Source organism: Paroedura picta, chromosome 2 (assembly GCF_049243985.1).
Source record: "Paroedura picta isolate Pp20150507F chromosome 2, Ppicta_v3.0, whole genome shotgun sequence".
NCBI lineage: Eukaryota > Metazoa > Chordata > Lepidosauria > Squamata > Gekkonidae > Paroedura > Paroedura picta.
In genome coordinates, this window is record NC_135370.1 from 86,301,596 (window position 1) to 86,323,566 (window position 21,971).

Genomic DNA, 21,971 nt, shown 5'->3' on the forward strand with positions numbered 1-21,971 from the left:
ACCAGAGCTAAGGCTTTCTCTGGCCCTGGCTCCAGCCTGGTGTAGTGACCTACTGGTGGAGAGCCAGGCTCTGATAGAGCTGGTGCAGTTCCACAAGGCCTGTAAAATGGGTGTGTCTTCATCTTTACCTCTCACCTCTTCTATTGAAGCTCTCCAAGTACAACTGGATGACCCCCCACATAGGAAGATCTCCTACCATAGGCCTAAAAAACTGATAAAATGCCAGGGGAGCTAGGGGAAGGTTATAAAAGTAAAGGTAAAGGTAAAGGTAAAGGTAAAGGTATCCCCCGTACAAGCACCAAGTCATGTCTGACCCTTGGGGTGATGCCCTCTAGCGTTTTCTTGGCAGACTCAATACAGGGTGGTTTGCCATTCCCTTCCCCAGTCATTACCGTTTTACCCCCCCCCCCCCCCAGCAAGCAAGCTGGGTACTCATCTTACCGGTCTCGGAAGGATGGAAGGCTGAGTCAACCTTGAGCCGGCTGCTGGAATCGAACTTCCAGCCTCATGGCCAGAGCTTCAGACAGCATGTCGGCTGCCTTACCACCCTGCGTCACAAGAGGTTATAGCAGTAGCTAATTTTAAACTGTAATATTTTAATGGTTTTACTGTGTTATATTAAATCGTCCTGTAAACTGCCCTGCAGCCTAAAAATCAAAATATGATGATGATGATGATGGTAACAACAACAACATCACTGTGAGGCCCTGATCAGGATTCCATGTGAGGCAGCCCCTGGAGCTCTTGTCTTCTCTGCAACTTTTTCAGGTGCAGAAACAACCCCACATGGCTCTTTTGGAATTTGAAAAGACATGTGATGAGGAAGAAGAGCTCCTTAAGCTACCACACCATGTGCCCAATCTAGATTGAACCTTGCAGAATTTTTTTGAAGAAGCTCAACTCCTTCTTAAATGGCATCAGAGGCCATTAGATGAACCTGTGGCAGCCATCACATTTAGTTAGTCTCTAACTGTGGCAGAAAAGTGCTTGTGCCTTCATTGATACCTAAACTCGGTAGACCTATATGCCTGTTACTAGTCCTTTTCTGGAACAGGAATGCTTTTCAGTACTAGAGATAAATTTAAAGCTGCATTTTTTTCACTGACCTGTTGCTTTAAATTAAATTTCTTTCTTTCTTCTAGGTGTTTTGCTTTAATCATCATGTTTGCGTTTTTTTCTGAGTGTCTGCTAGGGTTGTCAACTCTGAGCTGGGAAATACCTGGAGACTTTGGGGGTGGAGCCAGGAATGGGTGGGATTTGGAATGGGGAGGGATCTCAGTGGAGTATAATGCTATGAAGTCCACCCTCCAAAGCAGCCATTTTCTCCAGGGGAACTGATCTATAACAGCCTTTTTCAATGTTTTTAACATTGAGAAACCCCTGAAATATTCTTCAGGCTTCAAGAACCCTTAGAAGTGGCATGATCAGGCAGAATATGGTTGGGAAGCATTGCTGTGTACATGCCCACCTGAGGCCCCTCACCTTCCCATCACCTCCAGACCCATAATTGGCCATTTTGGAAGAAGGGGAAGGTCAACATGAACCTTTCCAGGGCCATCAAGAAACACCGTGTTTTTTATGAAACCCTGGTTGAGAAAGCCTGATCTATACATTATATATTTATGTCATGATTCCTTACAGAAACAGCCTGGCAAAGAAGATCACCTTTAAATCTCCATATTAGTGACCCCTTCTCTCTCTATTTTCCTATCACATGATTTTTTTTGTGTTTGTATGTGTGTATAGCCATCCTGCAAACTCATTATATTAAGTATTCTTTTTAACCATTAATAGTAATCTGTAACATTTTCTGATTGCATATAGAATCATAGAATCATAGAATCATAGAATCATAGAGTTGGAAGGGGCCATACAGGCCATCTAGTCCAACCCCCTGCTCAACGCAGGATTAGCCCTAAGCATCCTAAAGCATCCAAGAAAAGTGTGTATCCAACCTTTGCTTGAAGACTGCCAGTGAGGGGGAGCTCACCACCTCCTTAGGCAGCCTATTCCACTGCTGAACTACTCTGACTGTGAAAAACTTTTTCCTGATATCTAGCCTATATCGTTGTACTTGAAGTTTAAACCCATTACTGCGTGTCCTTTCCTCTGCAGCCAGCAGAAACAGCATCCTGCCCTCCTCCAAGTGACAACCTTTCAAATACTTAAAGAGGGCTATCATGTCCCCTCTCAACCTCCTTTTCTCCAGGCTGAACATTCCCAAGTCCCTCAACCTATCTTCATAGGGCTTGGTCCCTTGGCCCCAGATCATCTTCGTCGCTCTCCTCTGTACCCTTTCAATTTTATCGATGTCCTTCTTGAAGTGAGGCCTCCAGAACTGCACACAGTACTCCAGGTGTGGTCTGACCAGTGCCGTATACAATGGGACTATGACATCTTGTGATTTTGATGTGATGCCTCTGTTGATACAGCCCAAAATGGCATTTGCCTTTTTTACCGCTGCATCACACTGCCTGCTCATGTTTAGTTTACAATCCACAAGTACCCCAAGGTCTCGTTCACACACAGTGCTACCTAGAAGCGTATCCCCATCCAGTAGGCATGCTTTTCATTTTTCTGACCCAGATGCAGAACTTTACACTTATCTTTATTAAATTGCATCTTGTTCTCATTTGCCCATTTTTCCATTGTGTTCAGATCTCGTTGAACTCTGTCTCTATCTTCCGGAGTATTTGCCAGTCCTCCCAATTTGGTGTCATCTGCAAACTTGATGAGTAGTCCCTCCACCCCCTCATCTAGATCATTAATAAATATGTTAAAAAGTACCGGGCCGAGCACCGAACCCTGAGGTACCCCGCTACTCACCTCTCTCCAGTCTGATGAAACACCATTGACAACAACTCTTTGAGTGCGGTTCTCTAACCAATTCCCTATCCACCTAACGATCTGAAAATCCAGATTGCAGTCCTTCAACTTATCCATCAGAACATCATGGGGAACCTTGTCAAAAGCTTTACTAAAATCCAAGTAAATGACATCAACCAAATTTCCCCGATCCAGCAAACCTGTTACTTGGTCAAAAAAGGAAACTAGGTTGGTCTGGCAGGACCTGTTGGAGACAAATCCATGCTGACTTCCTTGGATCACCAAATTGTCCTCCAGATGTTTGCAGATCGCTCCCTTTAATATCTGCTCCATTATCTTCCCCACAACAGAGGTCAGACTCACTGGTCTGTAGTTTCCCGGGTCATCCTTCCTCCCTTTTTTGAAGATCGGAATAACGTTTGCTCTTTTCCAGTCCTCCGGGACATCTCCAGTCCTTAAAGAGGTTCCGAAGATGATGGACAAGGGCTGTGCAAGTTCTCTGGAAAGTTCTTTGAGTACTCTCGGGTGCATTTCATCTGGACCAGGGGATTTGAACTCATCCAGTGCAGCTAAATGCCTCTCGACAACCTCTCTATCCATGTTAACCTGCCACCCAGACACTGTCCTTTGGCTACAGCCATCTCTAGACGTGCCTAAACACTTTGACCTGTGGGAAAAAACAGATGTAAAATAGGCACTAAGCCTTTCTGCTTTCTCTGCATCTTTCGTTAGAGTTTGTCCATCCGCACCCAACAGCGGGCCTATTGCCTCCTTTACTTTACGTTTGCTCCTCACGTAACTGAAAAATCTTTTCTTATTACAGTGGGCTTCCCTGGCCAATCTTAGCTCACTCTCAGCTTTGGCCTTTCTGATGATTGATCTACAGTGCCTAGTAACCTGTAGGTACTCTTCTTTAGAGCTCTGTCCTTCCCTCCATTTCCTGAACATTTTCCTTTTCTTTCTTAGTTCTTCTTGAAGTTCTCTGTTCATCCAAATAGGCTTCTTAGAGCTCCTGCAATGTTTTCGTATTTCTGGAATAGTCATTGATTGAGCATGCAATAGCTCTTGTTTGAGTAGCGCCCACCCTTCACATGCTCCCTTCCCTTCCAGCATTCTCGTCCATGGTATGACACTCATCATGTCTCTGAGTTTATTAAAGTTTGCCCTACGAAAATCCAACATCCGCGTCTGGCTACAAGCTTCCTTGGCTCCCCATCTCAAAAGGAATTCTATGAGGACATGGTCACTTCCCCCTAGGGTCCCCACCTCCTTCACCTCATCCACCAACTCTTGCCTGTTGGTCAGTATTAAGTCCAGTATGGCTGAACCTCTTGTGGGTTCATCTACCAAGTGGGTTCAAGCATATACTTATGCTTGAATATGTTTATAGTTAATTTTTGTATTGTATGATTTATTATTATTGATTTTATTATTTATTTATTTATTGAATTTATATACCGCCCTCCCTGAAGGCTCAGGGTGATTTACATTACAGTTGTAGTAGGACGGGGAGCTTGGGAGCCAATAGGGGGCCAATTGGATGGTTTGGGTCAACATCAACCAAATGCCTGGTGGAGGAGCTCCTTTTTGCAGGCCCTGAAGAACTGTTCAGGTTCCGTGTTATTATATGTTACTTAGTTATGTTATATTATTTATGGTTTTAGTTATTATTTTTGAATTGTTTTAAACTTTCAATCATTTTAACATTGTAAGTGCCTGAATATTACATGTAAATCAAGGAAACAAATTTCTATATCAAAACATTTCTTTCTTAATGTTTTTTTTTTAATTTCAGTATCTGCATTGGAGCAGGAAGAGTGATCTGTGGCCTTAAAATAGGTATATTTCATGTTACCATTTTTTCATCCAAAAAATTTAAGATGTCTGCATTAACTTGCTGCAGCAGTAGACAGTAGCAAGAGTCCCATAACACCTTATTTGTGGCAAGTCATAAGCTTTCAAGAATTACTAAAGAAGTGAGTAGTTATTCACAAAAGCTTATACCCTGCAAGATGTTTTAAAGACTTTAAGGTGCTACAGGATGCTTGCTCTTTTCTACCTCATACGAAACAAAACAAAAAAATCAAAACTTGTCATTTCCAATATGCTTCTTCTGGGATTCATACAGTCAAAGATGTTGTGTACTTGTTTGTGCTGGAGCCCTTCCACATCCAACTCATTGTGTTTGTGTAAAATAAGTTTTAGGTTTGCTAGTTTAAAAAAACCTGCTAACAACCCTATATATTATATAATATATAATCCCACAGAGCTTTTTTTTTTTTTTTTTACTGTGGCAGAATTATGTTTCACAATACTCAAATATCCAGAGCTTGAAACCACATGGCAGAATGTTTTTTTTTTTTTTGTATAGAGTTCCTCCTCCTCTTTTGCATACTGAGTAACTCAAATCCTTTACTAAGCTACAGTTTGGTCTTGAAACAATGAGAACTATGATTTGAACCTAAGATACTAGACAATTCATAAAATTCAATGCATTTTAAAGTAAAATGTGTTTATGCCTTTGGGAATTTTTCTAAATTTTGAATATATCTCTCCGTGATGAAATAAAGATTCTCCAGGTTGTCAGGAAGGGTTGTATCTTTCCATAGCACATACTATAGTTCCCTGGATCAGACTTTTCTAAATTAACTTCTTAGCCAAACATGCTTGGGGTTTTAAAACAACTCAAATGGCAAAATTTTCTTTCTTTCTTTCTTTCTTTCTTTCTTTCTTTCTTTCTTTCTTTCTTTCTTTCTTTCTTTCTTTCTTTCTCTCTCTCTCTCTCTCTCTCTCTCTCGGTAGTTACTAGTTGTACTTAGGGGACAGTTTTTGCAGTTGTACAAGTGACAATGTCATAAGAGAAAGATGTTCTAAAGCCATTTTCCTCTGCAGTCTGCCCCCCCCCCAAAAAAGCACAAGGGGTACAAAATACAGCAAAACATTTTGGGGGGAGTTAAAATATTTTTTTGTAACCCTAATTTAAAATGTATTAAAATTATCAGTAAAAGCATGAGTTCTCCTTCACTGTAGAAAAATCCCAAATTTACAAAGGATAGGTGCTGAATACAGCAATTATCAGGTAGTGCCATTCATAAGAATCTCTTTCCTGATTATGAGTCCAACATAGCTTCATGAACTTCATAGATTCATTTATGTAATGATAATTTTAATAAGTGGAACAAACTGTTCTTATGATCATGATTTTATTTATGTATGTTGTATACCTCCCTGAGCCCAAAAGGGAAGGACAGCATAAACATGCAATGAATTAATTAATATTCTTAACATTTTATCCTAAGCATGCTTACTTAGGATGTACTCCCAAGTAGACAGAGGCAATATCTCACATATCAGCAAAGTAAATAAAAAGTATTTACATAGGGTCCAGAGGAAGGCAACAAAGATGCTGAGGAGTTTGGAGACCAAGTCATATGCAGAAAGGTTGGAGCAGCTTGGTCTGTTCAGCCTGGAGAGGAGACAACTGAGAGGGGATCTGATAACCATCTTCAAGTATTTAAAAGGCTGCCATATATAGATGGAGCAGAATTGTTCTCTCTTGCCCCTGGGGCAGAATGAATGGAATTAAATTAATTCAAAAGAAATTCCATCTGAACATCCGGAAGAAGTTCCTGACAGTTAGAGCGGTTTCTCAGTGGAACAGGCTTCCTCGGGAGGTGGTGGGTTCTCCATATTTGGAAATTTTTAAACAGAGGCTAGATAGCCATTTGATGGAGGCTGATTCTGTGAAGGTTCAAGGGGATGGCAGGTTACAGTGGATGAGCGATAGGGTTGTGAGTGTCCTGCATAGTGCAGGGAGCTGGACTAGATGACGCAGGAGGCCCCTTCTAACTCTATTATTCTATGATTCTGTGGTTACATCTTAGATTATTTTATTTACATTTTGATCTTTTTCATTATGAGTATTCTTTAAAGAGAATAATTTAACATATTGGTGTCCTTGCAGACTGCTGTGTTTATAATGGCACAGAATATGATAAAGGAGACAGCATTGTTGAGAGAAATGGATCATTCTGTTTCAACTTAACATGTGAAAATGGCACAATGATACATACAAATCTATCCTTTTGTGAGCCAACTACAACTCCATCCACCACTACTGTTTCAATCACTACTGTTTCAACAATCCCTTCCTCTACTAGTTCAGGTACGTCTGGAATGTTAATGCACATTTGTTAATTATCTCCTTAGAGAGAGTTGCTTTTATGTAAAGTACGTTTCATGTGAACAAGTCTAGCTATTATTATTATTATTATTATTATTATTATTAATTATTATTATTATTATTATTATTATTATTATATTTCAATTTATCTCCCGCCTCTCCCGGAAGTCTCGAGGCAGGTGACAGTAATCTCAACCCGATTAAAACCCATTAAAACCCCCATTAAAACATTACTATATTACTTTGATGTATGAAATTAATAAAAGCTGAAGATAATGCTCTAGCATGACGTGAATCCTTCTACAGTGCCAAATCTATAGACTTCTACAGAACATTTAAAATTGCATATTAATATTTGTCTTTTTCCCCTGTTTCAGCCATTACTACAATCTCAACCTCTGCAACAAGTAAGTGTTAATCGGGACACTGAGGATTGGTCTCAGTTCAGTGATAGGTTTCATGCTATCTGAATATAGGATCTCAGGTAGTAAGGCCGGGGAGGGGGGAATCCGTGGGTAGAGACCCTGTAGAGCTGCAAGTAGATAAAAATGGACCAGCTACATCAGTGTTCTCTCTCAGTATAAAGCAAGTTCATATGTTTACTGCTCTAGCACAGAGTCAATAAAACTGCACAATCAAAGGGTTAAGATATAAATGTATGAATAAAAGAATAGGCATTTGAAACTCAGGAAAATTAAATGGGATCTTATATACCAAGCCTTGTGCATGAACAAGAAGTGCTTGGTTAAAATATTTTCTTTCCCAACATACCTTGGGACTTCAGTTCAAATTACAAGACAGTTTGATGAATCACAAATTCATAATTATGAATAAAGTTTGACCTCCATTATCACTGTTGCATTAATAAGACAGATATTTATGGAATATGTGTCTTGATGACTTGAGTTGTTTCATGAAGGAAAACTCTTTGCATAAATGTCTATTAAAGCTCCACAAATTACTTTCTCATTTGTCTTACAGCTTCATGCTATGAATACTGCCAGTGGAGTCAATGGTATGATGTTAGCTTTCCCAAAGACGAGCCAGGTGGTGGTGACTATGAGACTTACGAAGCCATAAGAAATAAATATGGAAATAATTTTTGTTCAGCACCCCAAAATATAGAGTGCAGGGCTAAAGATTCACCTGAACAAAATCTGGAAGAACTGGGACAGAAAGTGGAATGTAATGTTACTTATGGGCTCATTTGTAGAAATGAAGATCAGGATAAGAGCCTCTGGAACCTTTGCTATAACTATGAGATACGAGTTAACTGTTGTGATACATATTGTGGTCCCTTAACAACCTCAACTACCACACTATCTACCACTACACGCAAACCAACTACTACCACGACAGCCACACCAAGTACCACTACACCAACTACTACCACGACAGCCACACCAAGTACCACTACACCAACCACGACAGCCACACCAAGTACCACTACACCAACTACTACAACTACAGCCACACCAAGTACCACTACACCAACTACTACTTCTACTTCTACTCCTACCACTACTACAACTACTCAAACCACTTCAGGTAATGAACAGATTATTGCTTCCTGGTACTTCTTTGTCTGGATGATCCAATCAGTTAGAATAGTGAAATATACTGTATTGTAAGACTGTGTAATGCGTATCATCATTCTACAGAAATTATATTATGAAGCGATTAAGAGAAATTTGACTCATAGCCTGGAAATCTTTTTGGACTTTAAGGTGCTACTGGACTTGAATCTTGCTATTCTAATGCTAACACGATTACTGACCTGAAACAATATCCCTAAACAATGTATTTCAGTTATATATACAATGGCTTGCTGTTATGTGAAGATCTTTGGGATTGTTCATGTCCTTTTCCTTTCACATGTCTTTATCTAATGAGTTCTCTTTCATGGCAAACTACAGTTTACTGTTTCATCTAGAATGACAATTGTTGATTTGCAGTTTTCCTCCAAACCACGATTCCAAAACAGGATCCAAACATGGTTTAGAATCCTGTTTTGCATAGAAAGCACAAGCCATGTAAGGATATATAAAGGTATAGCAGATATTGTAAGGGATATAAAGACTCAGATATCTCCATTCCTACTCATGTATGACCAAGGGAGCTTTGACTTTTGAAAGCTGGATGGAAATCTTGTTGGTGTAACTATCCCACTGAAGACCAACAGGACTACCCTCTGAAACTAAGCCATGGTAGTTCGTTTCAAATGACTTGCCCAAAATATTAAACTTTTATACCACCCTTCCGAAGGGCTTATATATAAACTAAGCTTTAAGAAGGCACATTTGTTTTACCTAAATTCCCCCACCTTGGGTGCTACATTTAGGATGTTTATAATTAGTTGTCTAAAATGTTCTTGTCTAACTATTTTACTGCGTAATGCAAATGATTCTGATGAGACCAACACAGAAGATTAGTCCACATAAGTGTGTGCTTTCATAATTTGGAGAGAATTCATCTTGACCAGAAATGCATTATAAAAGCCAGCCCCCACAAGTATCACGTTGTTGGGATTTAACATCAGCTCTCAAAAAAGAAACATATTTCTCCACTGATTGATGTCATGAGTGTGAATTTAAGGAGCAACAATATTATTTGTTTGGAAACTGATGGATAGTTAATTAATATTTCTATTTTTCTTTTCCTGTATGATTTTCTTCACCAATGACAACAGCTTCCACAAGTAAGTTTAAGAATATAAGCTTCTAGTTAAAAAAAATCTGTTTTTAATACCTGCCATATTGCATATTGGAGCATAAAGCAAATAGAGCATATTGGAGCATATTGGAGCATATATTGGAGCATAAAGCAATTAGAGAAACAAATAGACCATTATTTACAAATAAAACACAATAGAAATGCCTGTATTAGATAAAAAGCTGTTGAAAACAACGTGATTGGTGGTTTCCCAATGAAAATATTTTAACAAGTATCAAAATAACAGATGCTGATGTGTGTGGGGGCAGCAACCTGAAGCAGCAACCTAATTCCAATAATATATATTTCTCAGAGCCAACAATAAAGACGCATCTGCGACTTACTGCGGCTACCGATCGATAATGCGGGGGCTGACAGGGCGGTGCAAAGATACTTGCTTGGGAAAATGCGCATGGCTCTGGCAGCTGGGGTGGGCCTAGAGGTGCTTATTTAAGTGCATCATGTGTGTGAGCCCTGCCTTTCTGTCACCAGCTTCCACCGGGAGAGCTTCTCACCCTCCCACCCTTGTTTCTTGGTTGCATGTTCCTGTTGCTATATTTTTCTCTCAGAGCGGTTTAAGGGTGGCATGAGACAAGAGTTCCTCAGGGCCCAGTTTGCGTGCTGGAGCCCTGAAGCAGGGGGTCTCCATAAGAGACTGGATTTTTGGAGTGTGGCCTATCCAGCTGTGTAGGCTCCGTGCCAGGCGGCTGAGGGGCTGAATGAGATTGGTGCCTGTTAACAACCTGATAAGCCACTTCCTGGGGCATTGGACCCTGGAGGCAAGGACCTGTCCACCCAGCTGGGTGCGAAAAAAGGTTCCAGGGCACCTCCAGGGCCAAACATGAACAGACGGGGGGCTCTAAGTCTCGTGCGAGGCCAACCCTCCAGCTGAAGGTGGTTTATAATAAAGCTGCGGCCTTGTTAACACCAAAATGAAGTTGTGTCGTGCTTGCCAATATGCCACCTGCCAATCAATGGTCAAATACTTACTGTAAAATTTACTTCTCTCTCTGTTTTCTTGTAGCACCATGTACTCCTGGTCCCGAAATCTGTGAATGGTCTGACTGGATAGATGTGAGTTACCCACTTTATGGCCCAGAAGGTGGTGATTATGAAACATATGACAACATCAGAACACATGGCATAGACGTCTGTACCAACCCTCTGAATATATCTTGCCGAGCAGTGAAATTTCCTGAGTTCTCCTTCAAAGAGTTGGGCCAAAAAGTGGAATGTGACGTTTCAACTGGGCTTGTCTGTAACAATAAGGATCAGGTTCCAGGACCTTTGCTGCCTGCAGCTGTTTGTCTTAACTATGAGATCAGCATATACTGCTGTAGCATTACATGTGCACCTATTACTACACCATCTACCACAACCGCTACCCCAGAAACAACTACAAGCACTACTACCTCTCTGTCTACCACAACCACCACGCCAACACCAAGCACTTCTTCCACCACTTTGGAAACAACCACAGGTAACAATTTTGGAATAATATTCTGAACTTATTATACTACATCCTGTGTTCTAATGTTGATCATGTAAGTGTGCAAACAATGCACTTACTGTTGATTGGCTGGGAAAGGGATCATTGCTTGCAGCAGTAGCAGCTGTGGTGACAGAGCCATAAAGCCACCGGTGAGCTCAGCTACAGAAGCTGAGCCTGAGAGCTGCCAACTGGTCTGGCCATGGCCACGGAGGAGCCTGGGAGTATCTCTTGATCTCAGTTGCAGGGGCAGAGGCTGGGAGCTGCTCCAGGCTCAGCCATGGAGGTGGCAAAGTCTGAGACTTACCAGAAGGTTTGCAGCAGTGTCCAGGAATCACTCTCAGCTCAGCCATGGTGGTGCCCCCCGGGTGATGCTCCAAGTCCAGCCACACAGGTGGCAGAACGTGGCAGGGAAGACTTCTTAAAGCTGTGCTTTCCTAGACAACACAGTAGATCTGCCTATGCAATTAAGTGCTTTGATTAGGCTGAAATATTTATCTATACAAGAAATGCTTTATGAATTTATAATTAGTAGTCAAAATGTTCTTGTCTAACTATTTTACTGCATAATGCAAATGATTCTGATGAGACCAACACAGAAGATTAGTCCACATAAGTGTGTGCTTTCATAATTTGGAGAGAATTCATCTTGACCAGAAATGCATTATAAAAGCCAGCCCCCACAAGTATCACGTTGTTGGGATTTAACATCAGCTCTCAAGAAAGAAACATATTTCACCACTGATTGATGTCATGAGTGTGAATTTAAGGAGCAACAATATTATTTGTTTGGAAACTGATGGATAGTTACATTAATATTTCTATTTTTCTTTTCCTGTATGATTTTCTTCACCAATGACAACAGCTTCCACAAGTAAGTTCAAGAATATAAGCTTCTAGTTAAAAAAAAAATCTGTTTTTAATACCTGCCATTTCCCAAGCATAAGGCATATTGGAGAAACAAATAGACAATGATTTACAAATAAAATACAATGAAAATACTTGTATTAGATAAAAAAACTGTTGAATACAACTTGAACGGTGGTTTCCCAATAAAAATATTTTAAAATATGTGTGGGGGCAGAACTATTGGAATGCAGCAACCTAATTCCAGTCCTTATCCATTGGTCCTGTATTTCCCAAACTGCCCGGGGGGGGGGGCGTGGATCATGTCTGGGGTGGTTGAGTTGGAATTGGGCCAATCAGCCAGCCAATCAGCCGGCCTCTTGCCCCTCACCTCACACATGTGCCTGGCTGCCGGAGCCAGTGTGTCCCCAACTCTCCGCCACTCCACCCATCCACTCGCTGTGGGGCATTGCGGTTGCCCATGCCGGCCATGAGGGCCCAACTCTGCCTCTGCCACAGGATATGCCGAGCAAAGCACCGAGGGTGCAGGATACAAGGCAGCAGCCCCCAGCAAACTTCCCAGCACACCCAGATGGCACTGGCCCCACCTGTTCTTGCCCCAAAGAAGATGCCGAGCCACACACCAAGAACACAGGAGGCGAGGTGGCAGCGGTCCCCACCAGCCTTCCTAGCACGCTGACTGCACACCTGTCCCACCTGCTCATATTCGTGCCTGCCTCCTCTTGCGATATGGAGGCTGCAACTGTGGGGCACCCTTCGCCCTGGGAAGCCTGTGCAACATGGAGATGGGGTGTGCCAGCCCTACTCGGGCCCAGCAGGAGCTCTCCTCACCAGGGTTTCAAGCAATGGGGGGAAGGAAGGGTGGTGGATCATGTCTCCTGCCTCCCCCCCCCTCCCAAAGTCTCACGGCTGCTTCCATAGTGCTCTGGAGGGCAGCAAGAAGGGAGGGGGAAATGGACACCACCTTTCCCGCCCCCCCCCAAAGCCCCACAGCTGCCTCTGTGCCACAACTTGGGGCTCTGGAGAGGGTGGAGAGGGAGTAGGGAATGGCCGCTTCCTTCCCCCAGCCCCTCAACATTCAGCTGCCACCTGCGCGCTCTTTGCTCTGCCGATGTTGCTGGGTGGGGCCTATGGCCCATTATATTTAACATACAATGGGCTTATCTGCTAGTAATATATATTTCTGAGAGCCAAGAATAATGGACAAATACCTGTTGTAACATTTACCTCTGTCTCTGTTTTATTGCAACAGCGTGTCCTCCTGGTCCTGAAATCTGTGAATGGTCTGATTGGATAGATGTGAGTTACCCCGTTTATAGCCCAGAAGGTGGTGATTATGAAACATATGACAACATCAGAACACATGGCATAGACGTCTGTACCAGCCCTCTGAATATATCTTGCCGAGCAGTGAAATTTCCTGACTTCTCCTTCAAAGAGTTGGGCCAAAAAGTGGAATGTGATGTTTCAACTGGGCTTGTCTGTAACAATAAGGATCAGGTTCCAGGGCCATCGGTACCTTTATCTGTTTGTCTCAACTATGAGATCAGCATATACTGCTGTAGCATTACATGTGCACCTACTACTACACCATCTACCACAACCACTACCCCAGAAACAACTACAAGCACTACTACCTCTCTGTCTACCACAACCACCACGGCAACACCAAGCCCTACTTCCACCACTTTGGAAACAACCACAGGTAACAATTTTGGAATAGTATTCTGAACGTATTATATTATATCCTGTGTTCTAATGTTGAATGTGTAAGAGTGCAAACAGTGCACTTTAGAATGTGGCATCTATGGCATTATACCCTGCTGAGTTTGCTTCCCTACCTAAATCTCACTGTCCCAAGGCTCCTTCCCCCAAATCTCCAGTAATTTTTTAACCTGGTGCTGGCAACCTTAAAGGGGAATCTGCTCTCTGGAACTGGGGGATCTGTTGTGGTTCCAGAGCTCCAGGCCCTATTTGAAGATTGGTAACTCTAGAAGAAGAGACAAACAAGAAAAGTGAGAGGCTATGGAAGCTTTCAGGGAAGTGAAAGAGGAAATAGTGGTGAGGGTGAAAATGAGATTCCTCCCACAAGTCCTTGTGGGTTTCCTCTTGTTATAGTATATTCTCTGTCTTAATACTGACACAAATGGACATCTGGGAAAGGATGCCATTCGCAATTAGCCAGACTTTTCAGGAGGCCAATTCTAAGGTTTTGTATCTTGGTGTTGCAATTGATATTTCTGGTCAGCATATGCTAGAGTTTACTGGTAAAACTTCCCTTGAAAATTCCTCTATTGTTTTTGAGCAGGGACCTGCATATTTACCTTTTCCACTACATCGATTTTTGTTTTGTTTTTACAAGCAAGGTGCTCTCTGATTGGTACTAAGTAAGTGAGACAACTCATAGCTGCACAGCACAGCTTAACAACTTAGTAAAAGCATTTCTATATGGGGGAGGGCTCTGTCTCAATCATAGAAGGTATGCCTTAGATCAGGGGTAGTCAAACTGCGGCCCTCCAGATGTCCATGGACTGCAATTCCCATGAGCCCCTGCCTGCAAATGCTGGGCTCATGAGTATTGTAGTCCATGGACATCTGGAGGGCCACAGTTTGACTATCCCTGCTGCTCCCATATTCCAGCACTCTCTTAAGTGAAAAGCATCAGACTGGAGCTTTATGCAAAGGACCGGTATCTGAGATTCTGAGAGCAGCTTGTCAGAGTACGCAATTCTGATCATGTTGACAATACTGCTGCCAATCAGTGTAGGTGATGTTGAGCTTAACAACTCGGTGCATGCCAGCTTCATGTGATTAACAGACATGTCTTAATTTGGGGATAGAACCGTATATACAGCTTTACTTCAAACTCTGCCAGAGTTTGCCTACAGCAGGAACTAGCGTATTTGTCTTCAAACTTCATGAAAGAACTCAGCAGCATTCTGATTCCAAGAGTCATTGATATTAAAACTGTCGTCCTACAGTATGTTTCTAATGATGGTTTCACAAAGCTTTCACACATGATATAATGCCTCTGAGAAAACCTATAGTTGTCGTTTCCAGTTGTGAGAAAAGTATAACCAGGATTCTGGAACGGATTGCGAGTCTGGTGAAGGGGTTAGGGTATAATGCTTGGATTTGGGAAATACAAATTCAAATGTCAGCTTAGCTAAGTAGTCCTGGTGAAATCACTTTTTGTAACAACTCACAGGGTTGTGAGACTAAGATGCCTTTTATGATGCTTAAATGTAATAGCATTTTAATGATAACCAGTATATAGTCTATATAGTGTAAGAACAGTTTTACCATCGTGAGGAACAGTACACCTTCTTTTTCCAGTTCACATGGTCTTCATGCTGATGTTGTCTTTGTATTGATGTTACATGTTTTCTATCACAACATCCTTATCTTGAAATTGTGTCTCAATTACAGCTATAACCACAACAATTCCATGCACAACTGAGGAAACAGAATCATGGACACCAGGTAAGTGTTTACTCACAGAAGTATATATCTTAATTTCAAAACTGTGTTTGCATTTACATTTCTGAAATTACCCATAGTATAAAAACATTTTAAGGATGTCATCATAAAACATATTAAGAATCTACATGTAATGAAGCCTCAGTGAAGAATACTGTCCTCTGGCACCTTTAAGACCGACAAAGTTGTATTCAAGGTATAAGCTTTCATGTGCACGCGCACCTTATACCTCGAATAAAATTGGGTTGGTCTCAAAAAGTTTGGGCTCAACTTTTGTTCTGCTGCTTCAGATGGCTATGCTCCTGAATACTGTCCTAGTCATTCATTAATTGTTTCTAGATCTCATTTTAATTGTACCTTTAGAAAAAATGCTTTTACACCTGCTACTTATGTTACATCTTTGTAGTTCTGTGACCCATGTGTCCTTTCAGCCTTATTCATGTATTTCTTTATGAACTATATTTAACCTCAATTGGACTTTGAAGCTGAGATGAAACTATTATCTCCTGAGTAGCACTAGTTTTTTTATTTAACTTGCCGTAGAATATGAGGGAGGCTGGGGTGAGAGAGATGCCTGAAGCAGTTGTAAGCAAGTTGTAAACATATAGATATGCCAATCTCTATCTGTCTCAGGATGATACTGCTATGAATGAGCAGATATTTAATGAGGGAGGGATGCATGCTTCCATTTCCTGAGGCTACTAGTTGAGAACAACTAGTACATTGAGTGAGGTGGCTGGATGGAGTCACTGAAGCAGCCGGTGCAAACTTAAATGGACTCCGGGGAATGGTAGAGGACAGGAAAGCCTGGGGGATCATTGTCCATGGGGTCGCGATGGGTCGGACACGACTTCGCACCTAACAACAACAAAGTACATTGAATTACTAACTCCCTAGAGATCAGATGTACTACAAATTGTAGATAGTTTCTGCGCTAGAATGTAGTATGAATAAAAGCACATCTAATAATATTTTAATTAGGACATCTCCTCAGAAATAAAATGAGAATATCAATAATATAAACAGCAGAATATCAATAATACAAATAGAACATTTTAAAACTACTAATATGCATAGCTAAAAGGACTAGAATAGCTTGAAATTGAATTTGAGATATATATTCATTGCAACATAAACAAAAACACAATGTTATCCATTTATTTTTAGGAGTTTATTATTGTTAATCAACCAATCAGAAAACTCATTAAGATTATACCCACATATATGTGAAGAAAACAATATATTTTATTTTAATTATAGGTTATGGAAGGGGTTTGTATTCAGAGACTACAGTAACTCACCATACCTGTACTGAAGTGGCATGAAATGCCCCTTGAAATAATATTCCTGAGGGCCATAGTATACGAATATTCCTGAGGATAGAGAGCCAACTTGGTGTAGTGTTTAGGAGCACAGTCTTCTAATCTGGCATGCCAGGTTCGATTCTGCGCTCCCCCACCTGCAGCCAGCTGGGTGACCTTGGACTCGCCACAGCACAGATAAAGCTGTTCTGACTGAGCAGTCATAGCAGGGCTCTCTCAGCCTCACCCACCTCCCAGGGTGTCTGTTGTGGGAAGAGGGAGGGGAAGGTGATTGTAAGCTCCTTTGAGACACTTTCTGGTAGAGAAAAGCAGCGTACAAAAACCAATACTTCTTCTTCTACAAGAAACAGGATATGCAGGGCTGTAAGGCTGTTGCAATGGGGAAAGTGAGAAAGGACCATGACCTGAGTAAATATGCTGGTGGATGACTTCTGGGTGATCTAAGCCAAAATATGTTTAAATTGCAGAAAACTTTTTAAAAGTACTTCTATATAACTGGTGTGTTTATTACCAATATTGGTCCATCAGTACAATTAAAAAAATTAAACGACTGGTTAAATAACAACATTTCCAGACTTAAAACAATGAGTATATATTGTTCTTGCTGTACAGAGACTTCAACAGTCAACACCACTACAGTCTCATTGAAAACAACTACTCCCACAAAGTATTCCAGTACCACTGAGACACTGCCAACAACTACAACTACCACTTCTACTCAGACACCAAGTACAACTACATCATCCCCTACCACCACCACTACAATTGAAACTACAACCACAACACTGCCCACAAGCACGCCTACTGAGATACCAACCACGTCAACCACACCAGAAACTCCATCCACAACTACATCCACCACCCCAACAACAACCACATCTACCCAGACACCAAGTACAACTACATCATCCCCTACCACTACCACCACCACGACAATTGAGACCACAACCACACCACTCCCTACAAGCACGCCTACTGAGATACCAACAACCACATCAACAACCACCCCAGAAACTCCATCCACAACTACATCCACCACCCCTACAACGACCACTTCTACTCAGACACCAAGTACATCTACATCATCCCCTACCACTACCACTACAATTGAAACTACAACCACAACACTGCTCACAAGCACACCTACTGAGATACCAACCACATCAACCTCACCAGAAATTCCATCCACAACCACATCCACCACCCCAACAACAACTACCTCTACTCAGACACCAAGTACAACTACATCATCCCCAACCACCACCATTACAATTCAAACTACTACCACACCACTGCCTACAAGCACGCCTACTGAGATACCACCAACCACATCAACAACCACACCAGAAACCCCATCCACAACTACATCCACCACACCAACAACAACCACGTCTACTCCAACACCAAGTACAACTACATCATCCCCTACCACCACCACTACAATTGAAACTACAACCACAACACTGCCCACAAGCACACCTACTGAGATACCAACCACATCAACCACACCAGAAACTCCATCCACAACCACATCCACCACCCCAACAACAACCACTTCTGCTCCGACACCAAGTACAACTACATCATCCCCTACCACTACCACTACAATTGAAACTACGACAACACTGCCCACAAGCACGCCTACTGAGATACCAACCACATCAACCACACCAGAAACTCCATCCACAACTACATCCACTACTCCCACAACAACGACATCTACTCAGACACCAAGTACAACTACATCATCCCCTACCACCACCACTACAATTGAAACTACAACCACAACACTGCCCACAAGCACACCTACTGAGATACCAACCACATCAACCACACCAGAAACTCCATCCACAACTACATCCACCACACCAACAACAACCACTTCTACTACACCAAGTACAACTACATCATCCCCTACCACCACCACTACAATTGAAACTACAACGACAACACTGCCCACAAGCACGCCTACTGAGATACCAACCACATCAACCACACCAGAAACTCCATCCACAACTACATCCACTACCCCCACAACAACGACATCTACTCAGACACCAAGTACAACTACATCATCCCCTACCACAACCACAACCATGCCTACAAGCACACCTACTGAGATACCACCAACCACATCAACCACACCAGAAACGCCATCCACAACCACATCCACCACCCCAACAACCACTCCTACTCAGACACCAAGTACAACTACATCATCCCCTACCACAACCACTACAATTGAAACTACAACCACAACTCTGCCCACAAGCACACCTACTGAGATACCAACCACAACCACACCAGAGACACCATCCACAACTACATCCACCTCTCCAACAACAACCACTTCTACTCAGACACCAAGTACAACTACAATTGAAACCACCACCACATCACTGCCCACAAGCACACTTACTGAGACAACAACCACAAGCACATCATTAACCACACCAGGGACTCCATCCACAACTACAACTACAACTACACCAGGGACTCCAACTACAACTACATCATCCCCGACGACCACCATTACAATTGAAACTACAACCACACCACTGCCTACAAGCACGCCTACTGAGATACCAACAACCACATCAACAACCACACCAGAAACTCCATCCACAACCACATCCACCACCCCAACAACCACTCCTACTCAGACACCAAGTACAACTACATCATCCCCTACCACAACCACTACAATTGAAACTACAACCACAACCCTGCCCACAAGCACACCTACTGAGATACCAACCACAACCACACCAGAGATTCCATCCACAACCACATCCACCACCTCAACAACAACCACTTCTACTCCAACACCAACCACAACCTCAACAACCACAATTCCATCAACAACTTCACCAACTATATCCACATCTACACCATGCCATTGTGAATTTGCGGGGAAGATATATATGCCAGGTGAGTATTTTTGCTTTTTTATGTGGAGTTAATTTTGCAGAGTTCAAATTGTCATTTGTTATTTTGTTAGAAGCCATGTAAAATATAAATTGAGAAGCAACTCCGTGTTTCTAATTTTTTGGGGGGAGGTGGCTTCCATATATATTACTCTAATATTGCTAGCCATTGAAACAATTCTTTGTCTAAGTTGAATATTTCAATATTGTAGGATTGTAAAATTGAACATATTAGTAAAAGTGTGTCCCATTAGATTCAGCTGAAACTTGTCTCAGTGTGTTTACATAATTATTTTCAGGAGATATGAAACTTAAATTTTTCCCATCTACAGAAACATATATTTTGGGTTGCATTTTGAAACGTGCACTTATATTGCCCACATATACATTTACAATTTGGATTTGATAAGTGTCCTTTCATGGCAGGGATATAGAAATATAAACTTAGCTTTGTCAGATTAAAATTGGTAGTTTTTTTTCTTGTTCTTTTCACTCTTGCTGGCGGGAGGGAGTTAGATGAACTCTGCTTTTTATTTCAGAGTAACATAATTTATTATATTAAAGTTTTTTCTTATAAATATCAGAATACTTGATTTGATCTGTTTTTAATCTTTCTTTTACTCATTAAAAAAAACGAAGCCTGGTGAATTGAGTTGTACGTAACCTTGTTTTTTACAGGTGCAATTGGTGTGCTGGAGCAATAGTGACTACACCCATTGAAACTTTTGCAGTTGATAAATTAAGTGAAATGCAACACAATCCTAAACAGAGTCACATCACCCTTAATCCATTTAGTTAATGGGTTTCAAAGTGTGTAACTCTGTTTCAATTTCTACTGTTAATTCCACAGACATTAGAGCAGCAACCTCTAATCTGGAGAATTGGGTTTGATCCCCCATTCTTCCATGTACAGCCAGCTGGGTGACCTTGGGCTAATCACAGTTCTTTTAGAGTTGTTCTTGCAGAGCAGTTCTATCAGAGCTCCCTCAGCCCCACCTGCCTCACAGGATGTCTGTTGTGGGGACAGGAAGGGAAGGCCACTTTGAGACTCCATTGGGTTGTGAAAAGTGGAGTATAAAAACCAATTCTTCCTCTTTTATGTTTATATTACCCAGAAAGTAATGTCATCATGCTCTGGTATTTGGGCAAGATATGATTAAAAATGGCTTCTAACATACAGTTTTTTTGCCCAGAGCATTGCCTGAATGTTGTCAATGTGATGACATCACTTCTTGTGCAATCCTAGTGACATGGTCTGGGCTTTCCTCTTTCTCCTGAAAGTCTTCCTGCCAGCTAGCAGATTGTTGACATTAGACCACTGCCTCCATTGGAGGCTCTCTGGAAACCATAGTTAAAACAGATCTTTAACCACTCCTGCGGAGCGGATAAAATAATAGAGTAAGGGCCTTGAGAGTGGGCCCTGTCCAGGATGAGGAAGGGTGCCCATTGGCCCCTTCCCCTGGACTGACAAGTGGAGGGCCCAATCGGGAGGCGCAAAGCCAGCTCCAAACCACCAATCAGTTCAGCTCCAAACCACCAATCAGCAGCTGCCTGCAGCGGCTGTTTGGCCCGGCAACCACCAATTGGGAGGTGCAAAGCGCATCCCAACCTGCCCCCCCCCAGAGGGCAAACCTTCGCCCCACAGTGGCCATTCCTCTACCCATGGTAGGAAGGTAGGCCCGCGGCTCCCCGTCCCTTTGCCTGCCTGGGGGAGGACAAAGTCTTCTGCGGGCTCGGAGACGACGCTGGGCGGCTTGCACGGCCGCCCAGCGCCGTCTCTGGGCCCCCTGAAGTCTTTTGACATCGGGGGGGAGGACAAAGGCTTTTGCGGGCCCAGGCAGCCGCCCAGCGCTGTCCCCGGGGAGGGGGGAGGGGGACGAGCGCCCATTTTATTCTTAAATAAAATGGGCTTTAAATATAGTATATACATATTTATGATAATGACTGAGGAATAACCACTTGACAATGTGAAAAAGTTGTACTTAATGTTAATTGCCGCCGTGTATTCAATCATCTGCACACTTTTCTTAGTAGGAGCCCACCAGAATTTGTTCCTGGTATTTGGGGATCCTCAGCAAAAGCATAGAGGCCAATGTGGAAGTTCTGTGATATGTCATCAGCAGCCATCACCATCCCCTTTTATGCAAATGGAAGAACTACATGGC

General features: G+C 42.2%; 1 protein-coding gene across 1 annotated transcript in view; it reads left to right on the top strand.

Annotated features, from left to right (window-relative positions):
• Window positions 1-21,971, top strand: part of LOC143828921 (mucin-2-like) — a 77,900-nt gene that overhangs the window by 33,252 nt on the left and 22,677 nt on the right. The window contains exons 27-35 of the mRNA XM_077319080.1: window positions 4,622-4,665; window positions 6,791-6,991; window positions 7,387-7,416; window positions 7,991-8,557; window positions 9,699-9,707; window positions 10,746-11,201; window positions 13,330-13,782; window positions 15,507-15,560; window positions 17,492-19,810. Of these exons, the coding sequence (XP_077175195.1) occupies window positions 4,622-4,665; window positions 6,791-6,991; window positions 7,387-7,416; window positions 7,991-8,557; window positions 9,699-9,707; window positions 10,746-11,201; window positions 13,330-13,782; window positions 15,507-15,560; window positions 17,492-19,810 (4,133 nt within the window). The remainder of the gene's footprint in view (window positions 1-4,621; window positions 4,666-6,790; window positions 6,992-7,386; window positions 7,417-7,990; window positions 8,558-9,698; window positions 9,708-10,745; window positions 11,202-13,329; window positions 13,783-15,506; window positions 15,561-17,491; window positions 19,811-21,971) is intronic.